Genomic DNA, 24,584 nt, shown 5'->3' on the forward strand with positions numbered 1-24,584 from the left:
CCTCATCCATGTTTGTTTCTCAGACTCTCAGTGTGAGAACTGGATAGAAAACGTGAAGTTGGGCCCATCTCCGATTTAATAGAGACCCATAATGGAGAATGAGGTTACCTGCCTTATCAACAATATTCAGAATAGCAGGCTACAATATCCTTTGTGAAATATTCTAAATTTAGCACTTACATACAACAAGGTGGCCTATAAAGATATTTGTTTTCAAGATGAGGGAGCCATAAGCTCCCACCGAGTCTCCCATTGAGGGTTTTGAGAGAAATCGTCAGCCATGAAAAGGTGAAATGTTTTTCTACTTTTGTGCATGTTTTTGATTTCGTGTCTCCTTCTGAATATTTGATGCAGCTAAGATGTATCAGAAAGACAATTCTGGTAGAAAGAAGCTCCCCGACCAGGCTTGTCAGAAGGTTTTGCAAGTCCTGGCTGCAGTACAGTAATGCAGAGTCCTCTGGGCGGTTTTGCTTTTGCTAGGTGCCAGAAGCTCCTGTTTATGAGTATTAAAAAATGTACTCAAGGAAAGAAAAAACATGGGGTCTCATTTATGAAAAGTGATGCATTGCTGCGTGAAAACAGCGATGCGTCACTTTTCATTGCGCCCTCCTTGCAACACCAATGATGCGTCATATTTACAGTATGACGTACCATTGCGCAAGGAGTTACAGATACGTCAGTATTTCTGACGTATCTGTATGGCGCAAAAGTGACGCATTGCTGGAGTGTGTCACAAAAGTGACGCAACTCCAGCAATGTGTCCTTTCACAAGGGCAAGCACCATGTGAAAGGCCCTGCGTCAGTCTTACGCCTGCTGTGAGGCAGGCGTAAGAAATTTACGCATTTGCGTCCTAGAAGTGGCGCAGTGAAATCTTATAGATTTCACTGCGTAACTTCTATGACCTTTTCCTGCGTCAGAACGCCCCCCTGCATATATTATACCAGGCGCAGGTATAATGTAGCACAGGGATTTACAAAGTGATGCATCTACCTAGATGCGTCACTTTGTAAATATGGTGCAACAAGGCACATTTTTTACGCTGCTGGTGCGTCACAAAAAGTGACACACCGGTGTCGTAAAAATGACGCACGGCCTCATAAATGAGGCCCATGGTATCTGGCGCCAACAAGACAAATGGCGACATGTAGGAGGGCTTTTAATAATGAACATGGAAGGCTTGCTTTCATTTAACAATCTGAAATAACTTGCTGAAACAGAATTTGACCCTAGAAAGAGCGTGATCCGAGTCCCTCCATCGGAGACCCTGTGGGAGATAATGCTTAATGTTGCGTCCATACTGTGGAGGTAAATGGCACATTGCTCCATTGTGTCCTGTGACCCAAATATATTTTTTTGCAGTGTTGAGTCAAAACAAGCTACATGAACTTGGAAAGACTTAACGAATAATTTTTTGTAACAAGTTATAATTCAATCTCTGATCACTGCCTCTTGACAAGGAAAGGAATTAATTGCAAAAGGCTGCTATTCAAAAGATTTGTTTTTTCAGTGGTGAGCCTCAGCTTGCCACTATGATGGGAAATGGTAAGCTTGATTGATGGCACTTTCGGGCCCATTAGTATATTATGAGCATCTAACTAAAATTCCCCTACCCTGCATCTTTACAACAGAGGAAGATGAGACAAAGCATGGAAGCACTGCCTGCTTTGCAACTGTAATCCCGTCATTTATGGGTCACTTTCATTTTCTCTTCATTCCTTGTGAACACAGGATTTTACTTCAGTTGTGTCAGGTATAAATCCTATGCTCTATACTTGTTTTCAAAAGCTACAAACGAACATTGGAGATTTGCCATAGTTTGTAATTGTGAACTAATCTTGTTTTATGATTGGCGACACTTTGAATTATTAATTTGCAATTTTAATAGTGTTAAGTCGACTTAGACGTGCTCATAGGACCAGGCTAATCTTCTAAACTGATTACGATCATTAAAGCTGTGAGGCGACAAATGTTTTTAATAGGCTACTGCATACATACATTTAGCAAATTAACAGAATTGAAAAGTTTCTTTTTCCCCAAAATTATGGTAAAATATTCTGGTCATCCAGAAACCAACCATAAATTTAACTTCGTTATATCTCCGGCCAAGAATTGTTTTTCAGGGAATATTAGAGCACATTAAAAAGTGCAGCTAAAGAGGCCATTTTCAAGTAGCTCAGGAATGAAGCACAATAATTCTGCAAACAGTATTACAAAGATTGAGTTTTATTTAGGGATGTTTGAAATTCGCGTAATTAAATCTTTTTTAGTCAGATTATACAAAGATGCATTTCACAGTACAAAACAGAGCAAAACAACACAAACAGCAGGCACTCACGTTGTCGTCAGACTCATTGTTACTGTGCACATGTGCTAAATTTCTGCTGCAAATGGCATGTAAGTACGCAAACTGCCATATAGCGTAATTTCATGGATTTTTCTTAACAAGTGTAATGTTTTTTTTTTTTTAGTACTAGTTATTTCACCACTCAGCTGGAATAAGCCTGAGGGGATGACACCTCATCTTCCATGCATGGTTTAGCCATTTGCTACTTGTCTCTCTGCCCTTTTACAACCTTGTTCTCAGCAGGGGTGTGGGAGGGGGGGTTAAGTGTAAGCATTGGACACTCAGGATTTCGTTCGCCAAGTCAAAAAAAGGCTCCATCTTCTATCAACTGAAGCCTTTTTACTGTATATTTCTAGTCCACAGTTATAATTGAACAAACTAATCCCTTCCTCTGCTGTTGAGAGAACCATGCCTACCCACTTTTTACAAATTTCCCTTCTTGCCAGCCAAATCAGGAAGAATAACAATGAGGTTTGTTCCTTATGTAGCTAAGCATGAAACTCGTTGTCCAGTCCAAATAATATCAAGAGTCAATTTACCTTGATCTCGTGACCAAATATTTCGGTTAGGACCTTACTTCCATTCTCCCTGTAAGATCTTAGCGCTGGGTAATTTGGAAACATGTGCCTGTCATCTGCCTCTTTGTCAACACACTTCTTGCATGCCTGCTGCACAGAGGCTATTTTAGCAAGCTTGGACTGTGACCAGTAAGCCCTGAGAATGGCAAACAAATTATTTATCTTTAATGGTGTGGCCTTGACCATAGAATAATGCAAAGACGAAGATGCTTGTGATACTTGTACTTTGATTGCCTCTGATAGATCTTTCTCCCAGTGTTGGTTGGCGGGCCCTGCCCTTCCATCAAGCGCCGCAATATTTCTCAAGTACCACTGAGATACTTATTTCTTGAGTTGGTTCTTAATCCCCATCTGAACAAAAAAAAATGCCTCAAGCTCTGGCCCTCCTGTCCCACAAGTTTTTGCAAAGTCCACCAGCAAGTCAGCTGCATATCTTTACATTTAGAAACTTCGCCATTTAGCAAGTAAGAAAACTCCCACCAGGATATCAGGGCCTCCTCTCCTGAAGTTTCCCGAAGTGAGATGACCCTTCTCCCCCCCCCCCCCTGCAGAGGGTGACTCAGTTTTTCCTTGAGCAACTCAGGTGTGCCAGGGAATCCCTGATTGTCGAGGGGTCTGCATAATGATGAATGCCCAAAGCTTTCCTGATGTATACCCAAACTCTAAGAGCAGCCAGAAGTACTTTCACCCTGACCTGGTTAAAAAATGTTGGGTTTCCAAATTTAAACAAAAAGGTAAGCAGCCCCAGATGTTGCAGCATAGCTCTAAAAAAGCATCCCATATAGAAGTTATCCAATTCATCAACCAATGCTGTTAAATTCTTAAATTGGAAGGCATAGTGGAAAACAATAAAGTCTGGGAAAACCAGTCCTCCATGTTCTAACTTTCGTTTCAGCTTCCTCCAGGCTATCCTCGACCCCTTAGAAGCCGATATAAAAGTACTGACCCTACCCTGACGCTTTTGTTGTGAGCTCATTGGGATAGATAGTGGTATTGTGTTGAAGAAAAATGTTAACTTTGGGAGAACCAACATTTTAGCCACATTCACCCTCCAGAATATTCCAATCAGGAGATTCCACCATGTTCAAAGTAGTGAACTTATCTTGCTACTCACACTAGCTAGTTCACTGATGATAATTCATCAAGTGATTTTGTCATTTTTATGCCTAATTACCGTATTTGGGTTTTGGATTGCTATTGTGGAAGTAAACCCTCATACTCCATGACCCACAAAATCACATCTGTCTTTCCCTTGTTAACTAGGTAGCCAGGCTTTTTCCAAACATTTTCTCCACAAGCTCTTCCAATCTAGGAACTGCAATATCTGGGTTTGCAGTATATATAAGTATGTCTTCTGCATACACCATTAGCTTAGTTGAGAGCCTTGCAGCTTCAAAGGGTATAATAGTATCATCATGCCATATCAGTTAGGCAAATTGATCAATATATAGGTCAAAGAGGTTGGAGGAAAGGAGGCTCTCCTGCCTTGTACCCCTAGATATCTGAAAAGGAGTGGTAATATCCTAATTTACCATAATCCTTGCTGTTTGAGCCTTATATAGGGTTCTTATAGTACTAATTAAGTTGCTACTAATCCCTTAATGTTGTAGTACCGCCCATAGATACCATCAACAGACACTATTAAATGCTTTAACCACGTCAAATGTGTGGTGATTGTTAGGGGGAGATTAAAGGTTTCTGTTATATTGATTGTGGCTATTAACCAGTGTATCAATGTATGCAGCTGTTTCCCAGGAACAAAACCTTCTGGTCTAAATGGATTAAGTCAGTGATAACACCTGAAAGCCTTTAAGCTTAAAGTCACAATTGAGGAGGGATATCGGCCTTTTGGAGTGTACCAGCTTGGAGTCCTAATAGGCTTAAGAATCACTACCACAGTAGTTTTATACCATGAGGGCAGAATTGCCTTGCTCGCTGCATAGATCTAACTAAACAAATGCTTCCAAAAGGAGATCAAGACAGTTTTCACTTTTTAATAAAATTTGGTAGTTATCATGTCTGGCCCTGCCGCCTTCCCATTAGCTAAAAGTTTCACTTGGGCTAGTATCTCCTCATCCATAAATTCAACTGCAAGGCCAGCTACTTGCTGTGTAAGGTTTTTTACTATCAAGCCAGTCTCCTATATGTGATGGATCAGGGTCCAGATTTTCCTTATGAACTTCATTCAGGCTTTGGAGCATATCTGCCTTAATCTCTTCAGCCGAATTAAAAATCTAATTTGTCCTTGACTGAACAAATCCCTTTATTTTATTCCTACACAAATCTGCTCTGGTTTTCCAGGCTAGTAATTCCCCACAGTTCTCCCTGTACTTAAAGTGCTGAAGTCTGCTGGCAAGTGTAATTGTGTAAAATTACACAAGAGTACCCAGGATTAGTAGAAATTGTCCACGGGCCTAGTGTTATTCCTGTGTCTTTACCAGGTGATTTCTCCAAGCCAAGGCATGCCTGCATGTCTTCTAAGAATTCCGAACCAATTCCTAGAATTCTGGTCTTATTTCAAAGCAAATTTCCATCTACATTTTGAAGTTGGATATTTGCCTAGAAATACAATAAAATAGTAATCCAATTTTTTCCAGAAACTAACAATTTCCTTCAAGATAGACTCGAGGGTGATAGCACGCTTTACTGATACACATAAATTAACATAACATAACATAGGATAGCATAGCATAACATAACTTAACATAACATAACATTTTAGCTACAAATGTAATTGATAAACCACTCAGAATCACCTCCAAAGGCTACAATGCCATACACAGGTACAATGATTATAGTTTGAGGTGGTTAATGATTGGTAAGAGTCTGTTTTCGGCTAGGCAGTGGTTTGACTAGTTGAGGTCGATATGAATAGTGTTATGAAGGCCCTGTACTCGATTCCGGATTATCATATGGTGAACATGATGGCTTGAGCTGTTTTTAAATGTGAAAAGCATGTGGAGACAAAGTTGTAGGACAATGTTTCTCCATTCACTGGTTGAATTTAAGCTTATACAATACAGAATCTAGTTTGATGGTTGAGGATGGGGGTGTGTTCTGTAACCTTGGAATATTGCATGGCAATCAATCTTTGGAATTCAAGGTATGCCTTCTTTTTCACTTAGTGATATTAATATCCTTTTGGTGGAGGGGAAGGCACTGTATTGCCTGCAAGGCACTGCTTGGCAATAATATCATATCCACTACCTATGTATCTTGGGAGGTAGTCATAAGGTGGAAGTAAGAATAGTAACTACATACTTACCTCACAGGATAGTGGTGGGTTGTTGTAATTGATGTAATATTAATGCAGGCTAATAATAACAACCTTGATTCTGTGTAATTTAAACCTTTGGAATCTTCTTCCATTGCCTACTCTTCAGGATGATATTAATGTATGTTTTGCTCTCAGATGGGAAGCTCATCGACTTGAGTGGTTCAGAAAAAATAGCCATTTTTCAAGGATGTCCAGGACTGCCTGGTGCCCCTGGGCCCAAAGGAGATACAGGACCACCTGGATTGCGAGGTATGCACATTCTACTTTAGAGTACTAAAGTAATCTTCTTTGAAATTTTAAGTATCTCTGTTGAAATTCTTGCTGGACTCTAGGTATTCTTAGTCTATTTTCCTGCTCACAAAAGGTATTTTTTCTATATTAATGTGTTCAACTCTTAGGGTGTTTCCAAGTAGAGCTAAGGGTAAGTGCTCCATTTCCTGCCACGAGTTTGGTTCATTCTTGTGCCGATATAGATAATGCCTTACACACCATGGGGCCTATTTACGAGATGGACTGCTTCGCTTCGCTTTTGTACCACGCAACTTGGTGCAAGACTGGTGCAAAACTTTAGTCAGATTTATGAAGTGAGGCATTGACCCTGAGTGACTCCATAAATCTGGAGCAAGGTAACGCAGTGCAAATTATTGTGTTGCCTTCCTCCGCCCTGGGAAGGCATTTCATGTGTGCTGTATGGGTGTTTCCAAGCAACCCCCATGTTTTTGACACATTCTCAGATTTAACAGAACTGGTACACATGGGAAAGCACCAAAAAGATATGCCTTCCTAAGAGAGGCGTAATGATGAGAAATATTTTTGTTTCTCCTTTTTACTTCTTCTTTCTATATGTGCTACATTCTGCAGCACACATAGATAGAGGAATACGCCTCTCACAATTGTTTTTGGAAAAGATAGTGTCCATTCCTGCACAAAAATAATCCTGCATGCAATGCAGGCACCCTTGCACCTTGCTGCAAGGCTGCCTGCATTGGTGCTAGGCTGCCAAAAGGGCGCTAGCTTAGAGGATAAGGCAGGAATGCTCTGTATTGCCTTAAATACATTACATTCCTGCCACTTCCCTGTCACGCAGTGCAGCAAGCCACCTTCCTGTGCTGTACTGCATGATCATTTTAATAATAGGCCCACTAGTCTACAGTCTTGACCACATTTACGTATATTTGCCCATTAGTAGTATATGTAGACTAATGAGTATGTACTTGCATTCAATATGTACAGAATCAGTAAAGCTTTCTATATTATATTTTATATATTTCAGGAGAAAAGGGAAGTTCGGGTATTACTGGGAAGATGGGACCAGCAGGTGAAAAAGGTAAAAGTACAAATAAAAACTGAAGACCATTTTTTTGAGTTAATAATATTTGACAAGCTGCACTGAAGAGGCTTGCATCGATATAAACTAAGTTTAGGTGCATAAGCCCTCTAAAAAGCATTCCAAATCATTTTGGTGCACCACTGTGTTCATAAGACAGAGACTCCAACAGATGAGTCTAGCCCAGATCATCAGACTAGATCTTCTTTGCAGAAAAAAAGAGCCCTGCAAAGGATTGTTTTGCAAAACTTTTCGTGATTGAAAATATAGTGATCAAACTGATGGGGAGTTTATTGCCAGTGTGCAAAAGTAGATTGAGGAAAATGCTTTTTGTTAAGAAAAAAAAAGGTAAAAGTAAATTAGTATTAGGTCTGTACAAAACCGTCTAATATTTCAGTGCTGAACCGCTCCGGACCTCTGAAGTCGTCCTGCTATCCGAGCAATGCGACCTGATATCAATTGATGGGACCGCGGTACTGGCGGCGTTGGCACATTAAAAAACGGAGTTTGATCGAAGAGAGGAGTGCTCCGAAGGAGTATCACTGGATACCGGTTCAAGGTTTGCGATGGGAACCGCTTGCAAGGCGGCTGCTCACCATGCTCGCCGGCAGGCACGTAATCGACGAGCGGGGAGACAGACCCGGTTTGCTACACAACGGTGACGTCGGGGAGAAGAAAATGTGCACAATGGCAGCTGTCCGAGGAGGTGCACGGTCCAAAGCCCGTTCCACAGCGCCCGCTCCTGCTACACACTCTCGAGCAGAAAACAAAGACAATTCAAAGGCAGATCTGGGGAGACAGAAAGCCGGCGCAAACTCTGGTAAGAATTGTAAAAAGACCTGTGAGCAAAGACCCACTAACGGCTGGTGACAAAAAGCAAACGATCATTACTAAATTGTTTTCCAAAAAACCTAATGCAGACCGGGACACAGAGTCCATGGCAGAGGCTGGTAGCATAAGGGGCTTGGAAACAGGAGAGCTGAAACAAAGTTTGATACCCGAAGACAATACAAGGAATTGTGAGGCACGTGTCTCTTGGGGGTCAAGTGGCGAGATTACAGTCCTGCTCTCAAACAACTCTGTAGACACTGCGCAGCAAGGGGAGCAGGAGAATGCCGGAGTTGGCCCACAGGGTAGGACGAATGATGATATTAATATCACACCAGCCCGCTCCTGCTACACACTCTCGAGCAGAAAACAAAGACAATTCAAAGGCAGATCTGGGGAGACAGAAAGCCGGCGCAAACTCTGCAGGATGCCCGCGGTCCCTGCAGGGGACCCCATAGGAGGGCAGACCCCGTAGTAGTGCCGTGGGGAGCCGTCCGCCCTTCCCCGGTGGGTGGAGATGGTGGGGGGGGGGCGTCAACAACTAGGGAAAGGGGCGTCCCCCCTGGGACAGGTTAAAATGGTCGCCCCTCCCTCCTTGCGCCCCCTTTTGCTGCTGCCCCCCCTCACTAGTCGGTCGCTCCTAGGCTGCTCCTCGCCAGCCACTAGCCTTAGGCCTCCCAGCCCCCTCCCATCCCCCCGACGGACGCGAGGCCCGCGCTAGAAGTTTCCCGCAGGCGCATAGACGCAGCTATGCGCAAATTCAGCGAGCAGCGAGGGGGGTTTCATCAGGCACGGCTTGCTGCACGCTAAATTTATTGGTTGCCGGGAATCTCAAGGGGGTACATCTGTCCAAAGTAGGCAGGGCAATATGCCTATTAGATCTAGGGGAGGCGTTAGAAATAGCCGGATGCAGATAGAGAATATAGGGCTAGGTAGTGGGGGCTCTGGGCGCAGCGGGGGCCACGCCCAGGGCTGTGGAAGAGGTACAAGGCGATCCCCATACAGGACAGGCGCAGGAACAGGACCTGAAGCCCCAGTGCGAAACGCACCGTGCTGAGTCATACATAATCCAGGGGGCCCTTCTCGGGGACTTGGTTTCAACGGCGCCCCGTTAGTCCTTAGGGCGGTTTAAAGCCTGAGCAACCGGGGGCTTGCCAGTAACGCCCCGCCTGGATGGAGAAGGTGTGAGTTAACTCTCCCTTGTCCGGAGGGTGGGGTGGGTGGACGATAGGTCCACCGGTGGGAGGATTTCCTCCCAGGTACCACACCGGGCTATGGCCGCTGGTGTCCGCATCTTTGGCTCAACTTCAGGCGCCCTGCAACAAGGGGTTGTGGGGTGTAGGGGGTCGCCTGTCAGTTAATCCATTCTGTTATTTGTACTACAAATAAACCTGCAACTTCTTCATCCCAACATGCTTGCCTATGTGTCATTTGGTTTGGGGGAGGTTGTGGGCAGAGGCGTACCGATGGAACTACTATGCAGGATGCCTGCGGTCCCTGCAGGGGACCCCATAGGAGGGCAGACCTTGTAGTAGTGCCGTGGGGAGCCGTCCGCCCTTCCCCGGTGGGTGGAGATGGTGGGGGGGGCGTCAACAACTAGGGAAAGGGGCGTCCCCCCTGGGACAGGTTAAAATGGTCGCCCCTCCCTCCTTGCGCCCCCTTTTGCTGCTGCCCCCCCTCACTAGTCGGTCGCTCCTAGGCTGCTCCTCGCCAGCCACTAGCCTTAGGCCTCCCAGCCCCCTCCCATCCCCCGACGGACGCGAGGCCCGCGCTCTTCAGCTCCCCTCCCTGCCGCTTACCCGCTGAAAGGGGGGAAGTGGGGAGGGGGGTTATCAATAATGTATTTATGTTTTCTATTGCTGCAGGAGGAGTTACAAGGCGATCCCCATACAGGACAGGCGCAGGAACAGGACCTGAAGCCCCAGTGCGAAACGCACCTTGCTGAGTCATACATAATCCAGGGGGCCCTTCTCGGGGACTTGGTTTCGACGGCGCCCCGTTAGTCCTTAGGGCGGTTGTAAGCCTGAGCAACCGGGGGCTTGCCAGTAACGCCCCGCCTGGATGGAGAAGGTGTGAGTTAACTCTCCCTTGTCCGGAGGGTGGGGTGGGTGGACGATAGGTCCACCGGTGGGAGGATTTCCTCCCAGGTACCACACCGGGCTATGGCCGCTGGTGTCCGCATCTTTGGCTCAACTTCAGGCGCCCTGCAACAAGGGGTTGCGGGGTGTAGGGGGTCGCCTGTCAGTTAACCCATTCTGTTATTTGTACTACAAATAAACCTGCAACTTCTTTATCCCAACATGCTTGCCTATGTGTCATTTGGTTTGGGGGAGGTTGTGGGCAGAGGCGTACCGATGGAACTACTATGGTAAGAATTGTAAAAAGACCTATGAGCAAAGACCCACTAACGGCTGGTGACAAAAAGCAAACGATCATTACTAAATTGTTTTCCAAAAAACATAATGCAGACCGGGACACAGAGTCCATGGCAGAGGCTGGTAGCATAAGGGGCTTGGAAACAGGAGAGCTGAAACAAAGTTTGATACCCGAAGACAATACAATGAATTGTGAGGCACGTGTCTCTTGGGGGTCAAGTGGCGAGATTACAGTCCTGCTCTCAAACAACTCTGTAGACACTGCGCAGCAAGGGGAGCAGGAGAATGCCGGAGTTGGGCCACAGGGTAGGACGATTGATGATATTAATATCACACCAGAGAGGGAGACAATGGATACTTGCACACCAAAGAGAGAGGAACCACCACCGGGGCAGCAACTAAAAGATGTGCAGGCAATCCTTTTGGATATCACAGAGCAGGGAGATTTGTCGCCGACTCCCACCGAGAACTTCTTTTCATTAAATGAAGAATCCTATGGGTCAGAGTCTTCGGGCCCACATAGCTGTAGTAGTGATGAAAAGTGTGTTGATACCTCCGCAAGCAGCTAATGTGACGGTAAAACATCACAATGGAAACTGAGAAAAACCTCAGAAGGAAGGAAATCCACTCCAAAGGTGGAAACTGAGGAGGAGGAACTCGAGTCAGATCTCTGATGGGACTATTCTGATACACAGCCTTTGCACTATTAGGGGGGCATGGAGCAATGGGCACAGCCAAGAGCGCACAAGATGGAGTGGACACGCAGAAGGAACCAGTGCAAACATTCAAGCCTACGTTAACAACGATTTTACAGTCATTAAGTACTTTCCAGAACGAGGTCAAATCGGAAAATCGGATTGCCTGCGTGGCAGCGAAGAAGCTACAGGGTTCTATACTTAAAATCAGTAAGACCTGCACAGAAATCCGCAGCCCACAGAGGCCACACCACCGCCCAGCAGTGCTCAGAAAATCGGAACTCCACAGCTTCAGGACGACGACACGTGGACCCCCCCTATCCCCCGAAATCCGAAGATACGGTTGCTAACTACAGAAGACCCTCCAGGAAAAAGAAGCTACACCACAATCCGACCTCGTCAACCAAGGGACTCTCTTAAGCAAGCTACAACATGCCGTCCTGCTCCCAAAAAAGTATTTAAGAAATAAAAAAAAAGACATTACTCACCGGACACTCGGACAGATACAGCCTGATCCGTATGAGGACACGACTTCAGGACATCGAATCAAGATCCAGTGGAAGGCAAACACGGGACACCAAGGACGGCGAATAGCGCTGAAAATACCACGGACCACGACGATCTCCCCACAGCCTGTCCCCAAAATGGCGCCTGAATAGAACAAGCTCCACCAATGCCCGAAAACTCCATAGAGAGACAAGAATCGAAGCGAAGAAGAACGGGCGACTGGCTTCCGCCAGTTAAGCACCGGAGCTACAGGAGGGTAATCGCTGCCCAACTGCAATAGCAGCATCCCGGACTAACAAAGGAGGATCCGGACTATCACTATCACACCGGTCTCCCACCCCGGCCTGTTCTCAAAATGGCGCGTCACAACGGACATCGCGCTTAATCTGTGAAGTAACGCTACCAGTAGACTACTATAAAACAGAGGTACAGAGTGCACAAGGGGCCTCCTCAGACCAGCGCATCCAAACTAAATGCAGGTGGAAACACCAGAACGAAAGAATCAGGGAATCTGCACGACTCGCCCCCGCCTGACCTTAAGATGGCGGTGATAATGGGACACTCGGTAGGAACAAACCCGGCACCACTGTAATCCGGACCGGAGCCAGGAACTTCAACGCTGCAATTGCCAACAAGAAGAAAAAGGGCAAAAGAACATGCCATTCCCACCCACCTACTAGACCATCCACTTCTTGCTCAGACAACTCACCATAGCAAAGGAATCTCGACTTCCCCCTGCCTGACCCTAAGATGGCGAAGAGACCGAGACATCCCACGGGAACAAGCCAGTCACCACTATGTCCGTGATCGGCGTTAGCAGCCTCAACAGATTTTCCTAAACCGCAAGTACAGCCTTACTCACAACTTCCGATTTAAACCTAGCACGAAGAGTCAAGGACGGAGACAAGGACCCCTCTCACCCGCCTGACCCCAAAATGGCGCCCAAAAACGGGACTCCTCCCTTGAAAATGCACAGCTTCGCACTAATCTAATGAAGGTTCGGCGCCTCATCCGCTCAATCCACCCGAATCCCACGAACCCTTGAGGACGACCACACAATGGCGACATAATAGTCTGGCCACTCATTGGAGAACAAGAGATCCCGAATCAGAAAGGGACTCCCATCCTGCCTGGTCCCAACACAGAACCTGCAATGGGACACAGTTCGTGAAATGCCCACTGCGCATCCCGTAAGTACCCTCAACTAAACTCCAGGATCCCTCAAAGGGCATGTTAGACCACAACAAGACTGAAGCTGAACCACCTAACTTCCTATTCACCGCACAGGAAAAAACCACAGCTCGCAGCCCATAGTTGCGTCCACTACCCTTACCCCAAATGCAGAGTGATCAACGCCCACCCGCCCCCCCCACACCCACCAACTGACCTAGCCCCTCCCAGATTCGCTCCACCTGTACTACACTTCCCCATCGCCTGCCACTATGACTACCAACCCCAACCCCCTAAACGTCACGGGCCTAACTCCTTCTCTATCACCCCCCCTCACAACATCTCTCCCAATGCGAAAAAATCCCTTAAGCACAAACTAATCAGGCAATTCCCTGAATCCCTCTTCGCAGATATATACCACTGCCCCTCAAAAGGTCAAATAAAAATGGACCTCATCTTTCACACTGTCAGACCAAGCTACTGGATCTCTAACCTAAGAGAAAAATGCCTAATCACAAAGACAACAAAGACAATCCATAGCTGCAAGCTCTCCTTCCTCACCCCAAACCACCTACCCAACCACGGGATCACCTCTGTGACCATATACTCGAATGTCACAGTCCTGATCCAAGCCAACAACGCCAATCTGGAGGTTTTTGACCACCTATTACCCTCCCTCCTTGCAAATCCTATCACACCTGACCCATGCCAGGCACACCAGCCCATCATGATGCCAAACCAAGCCACACCACCCCCCAGGCACACATTCCCCCATACATTCCCCACCCCTCTCAAAGTCCCATGAAAACACAGTCACAGTCCTACCCAAAACCACGACTCACTATACAGAAACACACTCGGTATAAGACACCCTCCTAGCAGCCCCAGCACGCTATAAGGCCAGACCTGAGTCCCCCACACCCAACCTTCTCCTTCCCCTGTCATGAATAACGGCCCGGCGCAACCCACCCACCGCACCCCCCCACCCCAGCCCATGACTCAAACAGGCATCTCAACCCAATTGGACATCCTAACCGACCACAAAACCCAACATAACCACAACGTCTCCGTAAACCAACTCCCCCTCCCGCAGGAGGCCACACACGACCGCCTCACCTGCATCGAAAACCAAATAAACACTATAATTCATGGTCTGAACCTTATCCTCACCAACCTCGAGACCCCCCGCAACCCCCACCCAAAGTCCCAACCCAACTCAACACCCCACACCAACTCACACCTCCTCCCACCGCCCCAGACCTGGAGACCTAGAAGAGCAGCGAAAGCCAAGACCTGGGAAGAGGCGCTAGAACTGGCCGCTTCTTACACAACACCTACCACCCTCCCTACCCAGTCCTCTATACAGGTAGTCACTGGTCTCAGATACAAACACCCCATACGCAAACCCCCCAAAACCCCAATCACCCTCATCACCATTCCCACCGAACCCAGGAAAAAAGAATCTCCCCAGACCTACTGTTTGCTCATAAACTGCAGATCCGCCACCAAACACTCGACCGAGCTAGCAGAGACCATCCTCAACCACAGCATAGACCTAGCATTCATCACTGAGACCTGGCTTGACGAATCCTCCACACCTATCCTAGATACGCTTGTCCCTCCTGGCTACTCCATCATCAACAAAGATAGGAAGGACCAAAAAGAAGGCTGAGGTGTGGCTATTATCCACAACAACAACCTCCCAGTGGTCGAATGCGACGCCTTCAACTACAACGCCTTCGAATGCCTTACAACCAATATCAAAACCAGTGACAACAACCTAATCCAATGCCACCTAATATACCACCCCCATTCAACAACGCTATATTCACAGAACAACTGTCAAACCTCATCGCCAACTGCTCCCTCAAAGAGTCCAACAACATAATTCTAGGGGATCTTAATCTGCATTGGAACAACAAGAGCAATGCCACCATAAAATTCCTAAACGAACTCCTCCACGGAAACAACCTCTCCCAACACTGCTCAAAAGAGACCCACAAAAAAGGAGCAACCCTGGACGCCATCATCGCCAGGAACGATGCAATCTCTATTGAACACATCCTCCCGGTAGATTGGTCTGACCACCACCTAATCCTATTCCACCTCACACAAAAGATCCAGTCCCTCCCCCCAATCACAGCCCCCAGCACGTGGTCCATGAGTCTATCACAAGTCAACTCAAAAGAACTAGAAGAAAAAAAATAGCCTCCTCCCTGTCAATCCCCACAGAAGGCCTCTCAACTACCAAACTCTTCTCACACTACAACACCACCACGTCCGCCATCCTAGACCAACTGGCACCCCTAAAACAAAAAAAACCCAGGAACATCCCATCGAGAACCTGGTTTAACAAGGACATCAACGAGTAAAGGAGACTCCTCAGAGCCACAGAACGACATTGGAGAAAGAACCCCTCCTTTAGACGCCGTGAGGAACTCAGAGCAATGAGAAGAAGGTACAAAAACCACATCAACAATGAAAAAACAAACTTCTTCTGCAATGCTCTAGAAAAGGCAAAAAACAGACCAAGAGAACTCTTTGATATCATCAAAAAACAAACCTCCAAGCCATCCACGGTCCATGCTCAACCCTCCAAAACCCTATGTGACAACATCAACCTTCTTGATCATAACCAATCCGGCTTCAGAAAAGGCTTCAGCACCGAAACCGCAATCCTGAACATAGTAGATGACATCCGCAACTCCCTTGACTCGGATCAGTGCTGCATACTCATCCTCCTTGACCTGTCAGCGGCGTTTGACACGGTTGACCACAAGTTCCTCATCAAGGCCCTCAAAGAACGAGTAGGTGCGGACGACATGGTCCTCAAATGGTTTGACTCCTTCTTTCAGAACCGCTTCTAAAGAGTAAAAATAAAATCCTTCACATCCGACCCTCTCCCAGTGACCAGAGGGGTCCCCCAAGGATCTGTTCTTTCCCCTCAACTGTTCAACATATACATGGTCCCTCTCACCATCATACTGAAGAAAGCTAACATCCCTTTCCAGCTGTATGTGGACGATACACAAATCTACATAGAAGCTACTTCCTATAACGACATTCTAAGGCTCAACAACGCTCTAAAAGAAATCCAAGACTGGCTAGGGACGAATCACCTCAAACTCAACCAAGGAACAACCGAGATCCTCCTCATCTCCAACAAAGACGACAACCCCCAAATGACCGAATGGGTGAAAGCCATTGACGTTCTCAAAGGAAATCTCACCCTGACCAACTCAGTAAAGTCACTTGGAATCACCCTGGATCATAAACTAACTATGTCAAACCACATCAAGAGCTCCGCGAAAAGCGCCTTCCTTAACCTGAAACTCCTCAATAAAATCAACCCACACATCCCACAAAAAGATCTCCAACAAGCCACCCAAGCACTGGTCTTGTCCAGACTGGACCATGGGATCGCAACCCTATCCGGCACAGCCGTATCCCACCTAGCGCCACTGAAAACCACTCTCAATGCAGCAGCCAGAATGATATCAGGTGCAAGGAAATTTGACCACATATCCCCCGCACTCAAAGATCTTAAATGGCTCCCAGTGGAAATGCGCACAAACATCAGAACGGCCTGCCTAACACACAATGCCCTACACACAGGGAAACCGGAATATTTAGCCTCCAAGCTCAAGAAAGTGGGTCAATCAAGAAATCACAGAAGTTCAAACTCCCTACTACTCATCCTCCTGAAAACTCGGAAACAAAAAACCGCCAGCCGCTCATTTGCCGGCAACGCCCCAAAAATTTGGAACTACATCCCAGTGGACATCAGAACTACCCCCTCCTTTCCAGAATTCAAGAGTCGTCTAAAAATCCTCTACCTCAACAGCGCGTTCCCGAACTCTACATCGATAGCGCAACATGGAACTCGCACTACCTCGAAAACACTACCTCAAAACCGCCCCCCAGGCGGAAGACCACTATGCTAATCTCTGAACTTATACGAACCCTGTTTATGTTATACTGTACTATTTTCGCACTTGTTTTTCACGGACTGAATGTAAAGTGCTCCGATACCCTTGGGTCTGGCCAGCGCTATAGAAAACTCCAAAAATAAATAAGACACCCTGAAAACCCAGGTTAAATCACAAGGAAATGCGGGTACTGACATCATGTGGAAGCTCGAAGAGGCCGAAAACCGCCAACGCCGGAATAACCTCTGAATTCTTGAGATCCCCAAAAACATTGAAGGAAGTGACATCCGGGCATTTATTATTAACTTGTTTAAAAATGCATTTCCCGAATTAACAGAGTGGGACTGGGACAAAGAGATCCAACGTGTACAGAGATTCCCACTCTCACTCCCTAAATGACCACATATAGATCATACCTTCCCAAGAGTATTTTGATATTTTTTGGCAATTTCTTATTGCGACAGGCAGTATTTGATCTTGCCCGGCCAAATAAAAAAAGGAACTGGGAGAGCTTTTCATTCTTCGCGAAACCAGATTTTGCACATGCCACGGTGGAAAAGCGATGGAGACTACGACAACTGATTACACCCTTCCAGAAGGCAGGGGCTCTTGCCTTTCAACAGAACCTGGCCAAACTGAAAGTAATGTCACAGGGTCGTATTGTGTTTTTTACTTCAGAGATACAGGCAGAACAAGCACTGAAAGATATAATTGCAAGGAACACGGGGGGATCAGGGAACAATCACTGATTTTTTTTAATAAAAGCTAGACTATTGCTGGACTACGGAGGTAACGCCTTTTTTTTTATACTTTGACATATTAGTCTGCTAGCAATACGAACCCTGTACTCTCCGGCTGTGAACTAGGTATTCCTGTATCCGACCTATATTTCTTACACTGTTTTTTTCTCTTTTCTTCTTTCTCTCTACTTTCAGGAATCTGTGTTTTTTTCCGGTGGGATGAGAAAATTTAGAAAACATGCTAGGGCACTGTTTACATTTATGGGCAGGAGGGAAGGAGGGGAGTGGAGTGTAGGTGAGGTTGGTCAGACGCTATCACACAGGCTCAGAATTGAGCCTGGCGGCTTGAAAAGTGGTGGAGGATGGGGGAGGGGAGGGGGGAGGGGGTGGAAGACCGAGGGAATTTAAGTACAATTTGTGTGGAAATAGATGCTGGGTGTAGAGGTCACAACATTACGAACATGGGAGGAAAATTGCTTAGCTGGCAGTAATTTTATTATAGTAAACAACTGACGACTGATCAAATAATAGTAAGGCAAGGTTAAGAATTATATCGATAAATATATGTGGTCTTAATGATACAAAGAAGAGACAGAAGTTGGCTATGGGACTGCAAGCAATGGAGGCTAATATAGTATGCCTGCAGGAGACACACATTAAGGGGTCACAAAAGTAACATTAGGGGACCAACTCATTATAGCTTCAACGCAGGGGGCACAAACAAGAGGGGTGGCTATTCTAGCAAAAGAGGGGGCTCCAATTCATAAGATCATTGTCTGACAAATTTTGACGATTGGCCATGACCAAATGTCATTATAATAACGGGGAAAATAAGGTTACACTATGCACTATCTATGGCAACGTTAGCGATGACCCAGATGTCTTGGTCAGTGTCGCTAGTGAATTAGTACATTGGCCCCTGCCCTTAATCGTATGTGGGGACTTTAACTTACACTTCCCAGGAGACTGGTCGATGGGCCCAGAATATAAATATCAAGGGAGGAAACCAAGAGTTTTCAGGGCTCTTAAAGATTATTGTGTACTACATGGGCTGACCGACAGCTGGCAATTAAAACACTCTGGGGATCCTGGCTTTACATATTACTCCTATCCACATTCTCACCATGCACAACTTGATTACATGTTTATCTCCAATTCCCTGAAAGCTACGTGCACAGTAGGAACACTCCTGAGGGTATTATCGGACCACAATCCATTAGAATTAGATCTAGCATGCAATAAAAGCAATCTGATAGTAAGGACCTGGACTTTTGAAAGAGCGTTTTGAAGAATGACAAATACTGCCAACATCTGAGGGAGTGTATCCCGATTTTCTTAAAGTATAACATGAGTAGTGCACCTATTGAGGTGGTTTTGGACACCCTGAAGGCTGGTATCAGAGGAGAAACGCTCCAGTTTTCAGTTAGGGCCAATAGAGAGGGGAAACAACATTTGGCAACGCTACTTCAGAATTTTAGTAAAGCAGAGTAAGATCTGGTTAGCGCTACTCAAGAGGGACGGGTAACGAATGACAAATTGGCACGGGTAGCCATTGCCATAAATCTCATATCCGAGATCTTTACGGAAAAAGCCATAGCCAAAGCCACAATCTATAGGGAAAAAACATTAGAGCTCAGCGAACAAATCAGCCATCAGTTAGCGGTTCGCACCAGGGAGGAGGTATCAGCTAATGTAATAAAGGGAATTAAGGATCTAGAAGGTGGGCTGAGATCGGAATCATCTGAAATCAGAGCATCATTTCTAGAAATGTTATCAAGAGCTGTATAAAGAACCAGAAGGAGGGCAGGAGGATCCTGAAGTATATCTAGATCTAATTGTGGGTAATTGCTTTGAGAAAGAAGATCAAGATTGTCTAGATAATCCTCTTTGCTGGGATGAAATATTCCTCTCCATGAATACGCTGGCTATGGGCAAACCAGCAGGTATGGATGGGATCCCAACAGAGTTTTTTGTTAAATTTGCAGATCAACTTAAAACAGTCATGCTGGAACAATTTAGCTCTATATTTCAGGGGGGGAGTCCGCCTGCCTCTTAGTCAGTCGCTAAAATCAGGGTTTTCACGAAAAAGAATAAGGACCCCCTGGAAATGGGATCTTACCATCCTATAACACTAATAAACGGGGATTTCAAAATTCATTCTAAACTCTTGGCCGCCCGATTGGCACGAATCATATACAAAATTGTGTCTGCTCGCCAACACCGGTTTATCCGAGGGAGGTCAACAATAGATCATATGCAAAGAGGGATTTCCCTATTTGACTATGCAGAGACGACAGGGGACCCTAAGGCGCTTATCCTGCTTGATGCAGATAAAGCGTTCGATAGGGTCTCCTGGAAACTTCTGTGGGCAGCCATGTTCCGCTGTGGAATCACCAAGGGGTTCATAAAAACACCGAAGGGTTACACATCAATCCCGACCCTGTCCAAGAAATTTACTATCACTAGGGGGACAAGACAGAGGTGTCCTTGCTCACCTCTCCTATTCGCAATTTATATTGACTAAGCATGGGCTGAAAATTCGTTCCGCTGGCGGAATTTGCGGATTTTCCGTGATTTCGCGATCCGCGAATCTCGCGAAATCGGGGTAAAATCCGCAAATCAGCGGGGACACATTTTCAGCCAAGCACTTACAGGGTTACAGCAGCAGGTGCAAAAGTTGAAGCTAATTTTTTGTAACCTTTTACAAAAGGGTTGCAAAGAAATTAACTTCAAATTGGGCACCTGCTGCTGTAAGCCTGTAAGTGCTTCCTGGCGCCTCGTTGCCTACTTGCAACTATTCTCTGACCCTGCTCTGACCCTTGAAGCAGGGTCAGAGAATAGTTACAAGTAGGCAATGAGGCGCCTGTCACGAAAATGAAACCTCAACAGGAAGCGCTGACAGATATAAAAACAAGCATTTGCAATGCAATAGGTCTCGCATTAGGAAAGTTTGAGCTATTGGTCTTGTAAATGACAATTTTTTTTATTTATGTGTTGGTTTTGAAAATAGCTAAATTAATAGCTTTGTCATTTACAATGCCAATAGCTATAACTTTCGCAAATGTGACACCTATAGCATTTGTAATGCAACATGTTTTGTATTTACGTGACTTAGATGTATTGATATTACAAATTACAATGGCTTTTAATTTTTTAAAATAATTAATACTTAAATAAAAGTGATTTTAATATATAATGGCAATAGCTTAAACTTTCGTAAATAACTTTTGTGAAGATTATGTTCAGTGTATTTTATCGTGACGAAAATCCAAGAACAGAAGTGAAATATTAACATCTTTTTGTGACATTTGTAATAAAGCTTGAAACATTGAGAGAACATATTTGAACCAGTTGTTGTTGAATGGTTGCGCAGATTGATGCTGGGGTGGTGCTGAGTGGTGCTGTGGTGGTGCTGAGTGGTGCTCTGGTGATGCTGAGTGGTGCAGTGGTGGTGCTGAGTGATACTGGGATGATGCTTATTGATAATGTGGTGGTGCTGAGTGATGCTGTGGTGGTGCTGAGTGATGCTGTGGTGGTGCTGAGGGGTGCTGTGGTGGTACTGATTGGTGCTGTGGTGGCGCTGAGTGATGATGTGGTGGTGCTGAGTGATGCTGTGGTGGCGCTGAGTGGTGCTGTGGTGGTGCTGAGTGGTGCTGTGGTGCTGCTGAGTGATGCTGTGGTGGTGCTGAGTGATGCTGTGGTGGTGCTGAGTGGTGCTGTGGTGGTGCTGAGTGATAATGTGGTGGTGCTGAGTGATGCTGTGGTGGTGCTGAGTGATGCTGGGGTGGCACTGAGTGGTGCTTTGGTGGTGCTGAGTGGTGCTGTGGTGGTGCTGAGGGATGCTGTGGTGGTGCTGAGTGATGCTGTGGTGGCACTGAGTGGTGCTGTGGTGGTGCTGAGTGGTGCTGTGGTGATGCTGAGGGATGCTGTGGTGGTGCTGAGTGGTGCTGTGGTGGTGCTGAGTGGTGCTGTGGTGATGCTGAGTGATAATGTGGTGGTGCTTAGTGATAATGTGGTGGTGCTGAGTGATGCTGGGGTAGCACTGAGTGATGATGTTGTGATGCAGAGGGCAGAAAGGCACAAAAAGCTGCCTAACAAAGGGCAGAAGGGCAGAAAAACAAGGGAAAACGAGTCCAACAGAAGGCAGAAGGGCACAAAAAACAGTCTAACAGAGGATAGAAGGGCAGAAAAACAAGGGCAAAACGAGTCTAACAGAGGGCAGAAGTGCACAAAAAACGAGTCTAACAGGGGGCAAAAAGGCACAAAAACGTGTCTAACAGAGGGCAGAAGGGCACAAAAAAATGAGTCTAACAGAGGGCAGAAGGGCACAAAAACAAGGGAATAACAGAGGGCAGAAGGGCACAAAAAATGAGTCTAACAGAGGGCAGAAGGGCTGAAAAACAAGGGAAAATGAGTCTAACAGAGGGCAGAAGGGCACAAAAAACGAGTCTAACAGGGGGCCGAAGAGTAGAAAAACAAGGGAAAACGAGTCTAACAGAGGGCAGAAGGGCAGAAAAACAAGGGAAAAACGAGTCCAACAGAGGGCAGAAGGGTGCAAAAAATGAGTCTAACAGGGGGCAGAATGAATGCCGCCCTGCGTGTTTGTCCACGAAGATGGCACCTTTTTGTGCAATACCTCTACTCAACTGGAGTACTTTTTACTAACCCTGGGCATACTGCTACGCTCTGCCCACGGAGTGTGCATAGTGCTGCCTACTCCCCTTTTTGGGGAGTAGGCAGCACTATGCACCCTCCGTTATAGATCCATGTAGAAACCTAAGTTCTGCACTGATTCCTTGGGTATTGGACAGTTGCCCAGACTGGTTGGCCACCAGTCATGTGCCCAGTGTTCTGCAGCTTTACCAAAGAGCATGATCTCTGTTTCTGGCATCGCTGATAACAGGCAGAGTGGATGGATGGCGCTTCATATCAGAAACCTGGGTGAACTGGGATGGAGGTGATGGTGGAATTAATTGGACATGAGGACCAGGGACAATAGATTTGAGAGGCTGAGAAACAGTGGTTTCTGTAAGAGGAGAAGAAGGTCGAATGCCAGTAGGAGGCAATGGAGGGGGTGGTGGGGGTGGTGGGGGTGGTGGAAGCCCTTGTACTTCGCTCTGTGGAAGTGTGTGACCTGGCACATTTTTGCATACTGGAGTAGCTCTGGTAACCGGAGGAGAAGGTAGTACCAGAGGGGGTGCAACTGGAGGAGATGCTGGGTGATGGACCCCAGGAGCAATCTGGAGGGGTATTGGGGGTGGTGGAAGTGCTGGGGCTTGCAATACAGCTGACAATGGAGGAGGCAGTGGAGGAACTGGAGGAGGAGTGGAGGTCATTGTAGACCTCAGTGAAGATGCTGACAAAGCTGATGGGAGAGGCGGTGGAGGAGGTGGTAGAGGGGGCGGAGGCGGGGAGGAATAGGGCTCATAAATACGGCTGTACTGCGCGCGCTCGGAGCCGCCGGTTTGTTGTGCCAGGCCATAGCCCGGCAACCCAGCGGTGGCGAGGGTGATGGAATGAGGCTCGCAACCCCAGCCCGGCAAACCCCCAGTATGAAGTAGACGAGGCAGTAGAGGACACACGTTACGTTGCCAGTTTCCTGAAATTACCTAAAGATGCCACTGTTGAAACGGAACATAGACCCAAGGCATTTATGTCACACCGCACTGCCAAGAGCCATGAAGAATGAACTGGAATGTGTGACAAACATATCCTTATCAAATATTATCAGACAGCTAAGCAGCCTAAGTAAATATGCTGAAGATATCTTCGGGGAGCTGTTCAACGAGGCGCACAGCTTTTCATTTCGGGTGTACTCTTTGCAAGAGCGCGTGGACCGGTTGTCTGTCAGTGTTACGCAGCTTGATCCAAAGGAAGAAGAGCTTTCAATGCAGGACATAACAATGAGGAAAGCTTTTAGAAGTTCCACAATTCAAGATCAGCAACTATTTCATCGCAAGACTTTGCCTATTCCGTTACATGAGACCTATGAACTATGTGAACAGCCACCACCACTCAATATACTTTCGCCATACAGAGATGATGGGAAAGAGGGGTTGAAGTTTTACACCAATCCATCGTACTTCTTTGATCTGTAGAAAGAAAAGATGCTGCAGGACACAGAGGACAAGCGAAAAGAAAAACGAAAACAGAAGCAAAAGAATTTAGATCGTCCTCATGAGCCAGAAAAGATTCCTCGGGCACCACATGACCGACAGAGAGAGTGGCAGAAGCTAGCCCATGGTCTAGAGCTTGTGGAAGATAAAGAGCTGTTACACAAACACAATGAAGTTATGAATGGCCCAACTTCACATTATGAATCCAGAAATCAGTCCTATGGAGATCATCACATAGATGGTCCCTTCTCCCTCGCAGCGTTGACATATAGTCAAATGTCTGAACTATTGAACAGAACGGTGACCGAATATTATTGAGACCACATGAACCACCACCACTTCCACCAGTTCATGAACCTGGGGATGGGAAAGCCCTACCTCCTGGTATTATCAACAACTCAGGTTTGATGGACAACCACCCTTAGTCTCCGGCTTCTGGCAGAACAGCAGTATTTATGAACCCAGATCTGTTGACTAAGTGTGAGTGTTTGATTGGTTCAGATGCTCCGTCCATCACCACCCCATTTTGTACCACTAATACCGTGGTACTCAAAGTACGGCCCGCGGGCCAGTGGCGGCCCGGCAGACCTTTGTATGCGGCCCGCGGAATTTTTCACCAAACCACATTTATAGCAGCCAGGCTCGCTCAGTTTAAACAAAAGAGAGCTGCTGGAATATGTGCGTGAAAATAACTTCC

General features: G+C 46.3%; 1 protein-coding gene and 1 pseudogene across 1 annotated transcript in view; both read left to right on the plus strand.

Annotated features, from left to right (window-relative positions):
- LOC147685162 (uncharacterized) overlaps positions 1 to 24,584 on the plus strand; it is a 164,809-nt gene that overhangs the window by 30,946 nt on the left and 109,279 nt on the right. The window contains exons 2-3 of the mRNA XM_086939765.1: positions 6,336 to 6,449; positions 7,474 to 7,527. Coding sequence (XP_086795891.1) covers positions 6,336 to 6,449; positions 7,474 to 7,527 — 168 coding nt within the window. The remainder of the gene's footprint in view (positions 1 to 6,335; positions 6,450 to 7,473; positions 7,528 to 24,584) is intronic.
- LOC147685163 (actin-binding protein WASF1 pseudogene) lies at positions 23,356 to 24,573 on the plus strand (annotated as a pseudogene).

This window comes from Lissotriton vulgaris, chromosome 10, assembly GCF_964263255.1.
Source record: "Lissotriton vulgaris chromosome 10, aLisVul1.2, whole genome shotgun sequence".
Classification (NCBI taxonomy): Eukaryota; Metazoa; Chordata; class Amphibia; order Caudata; family Salamandridae; genus Lissotriton; species Lissotriton vulgaris.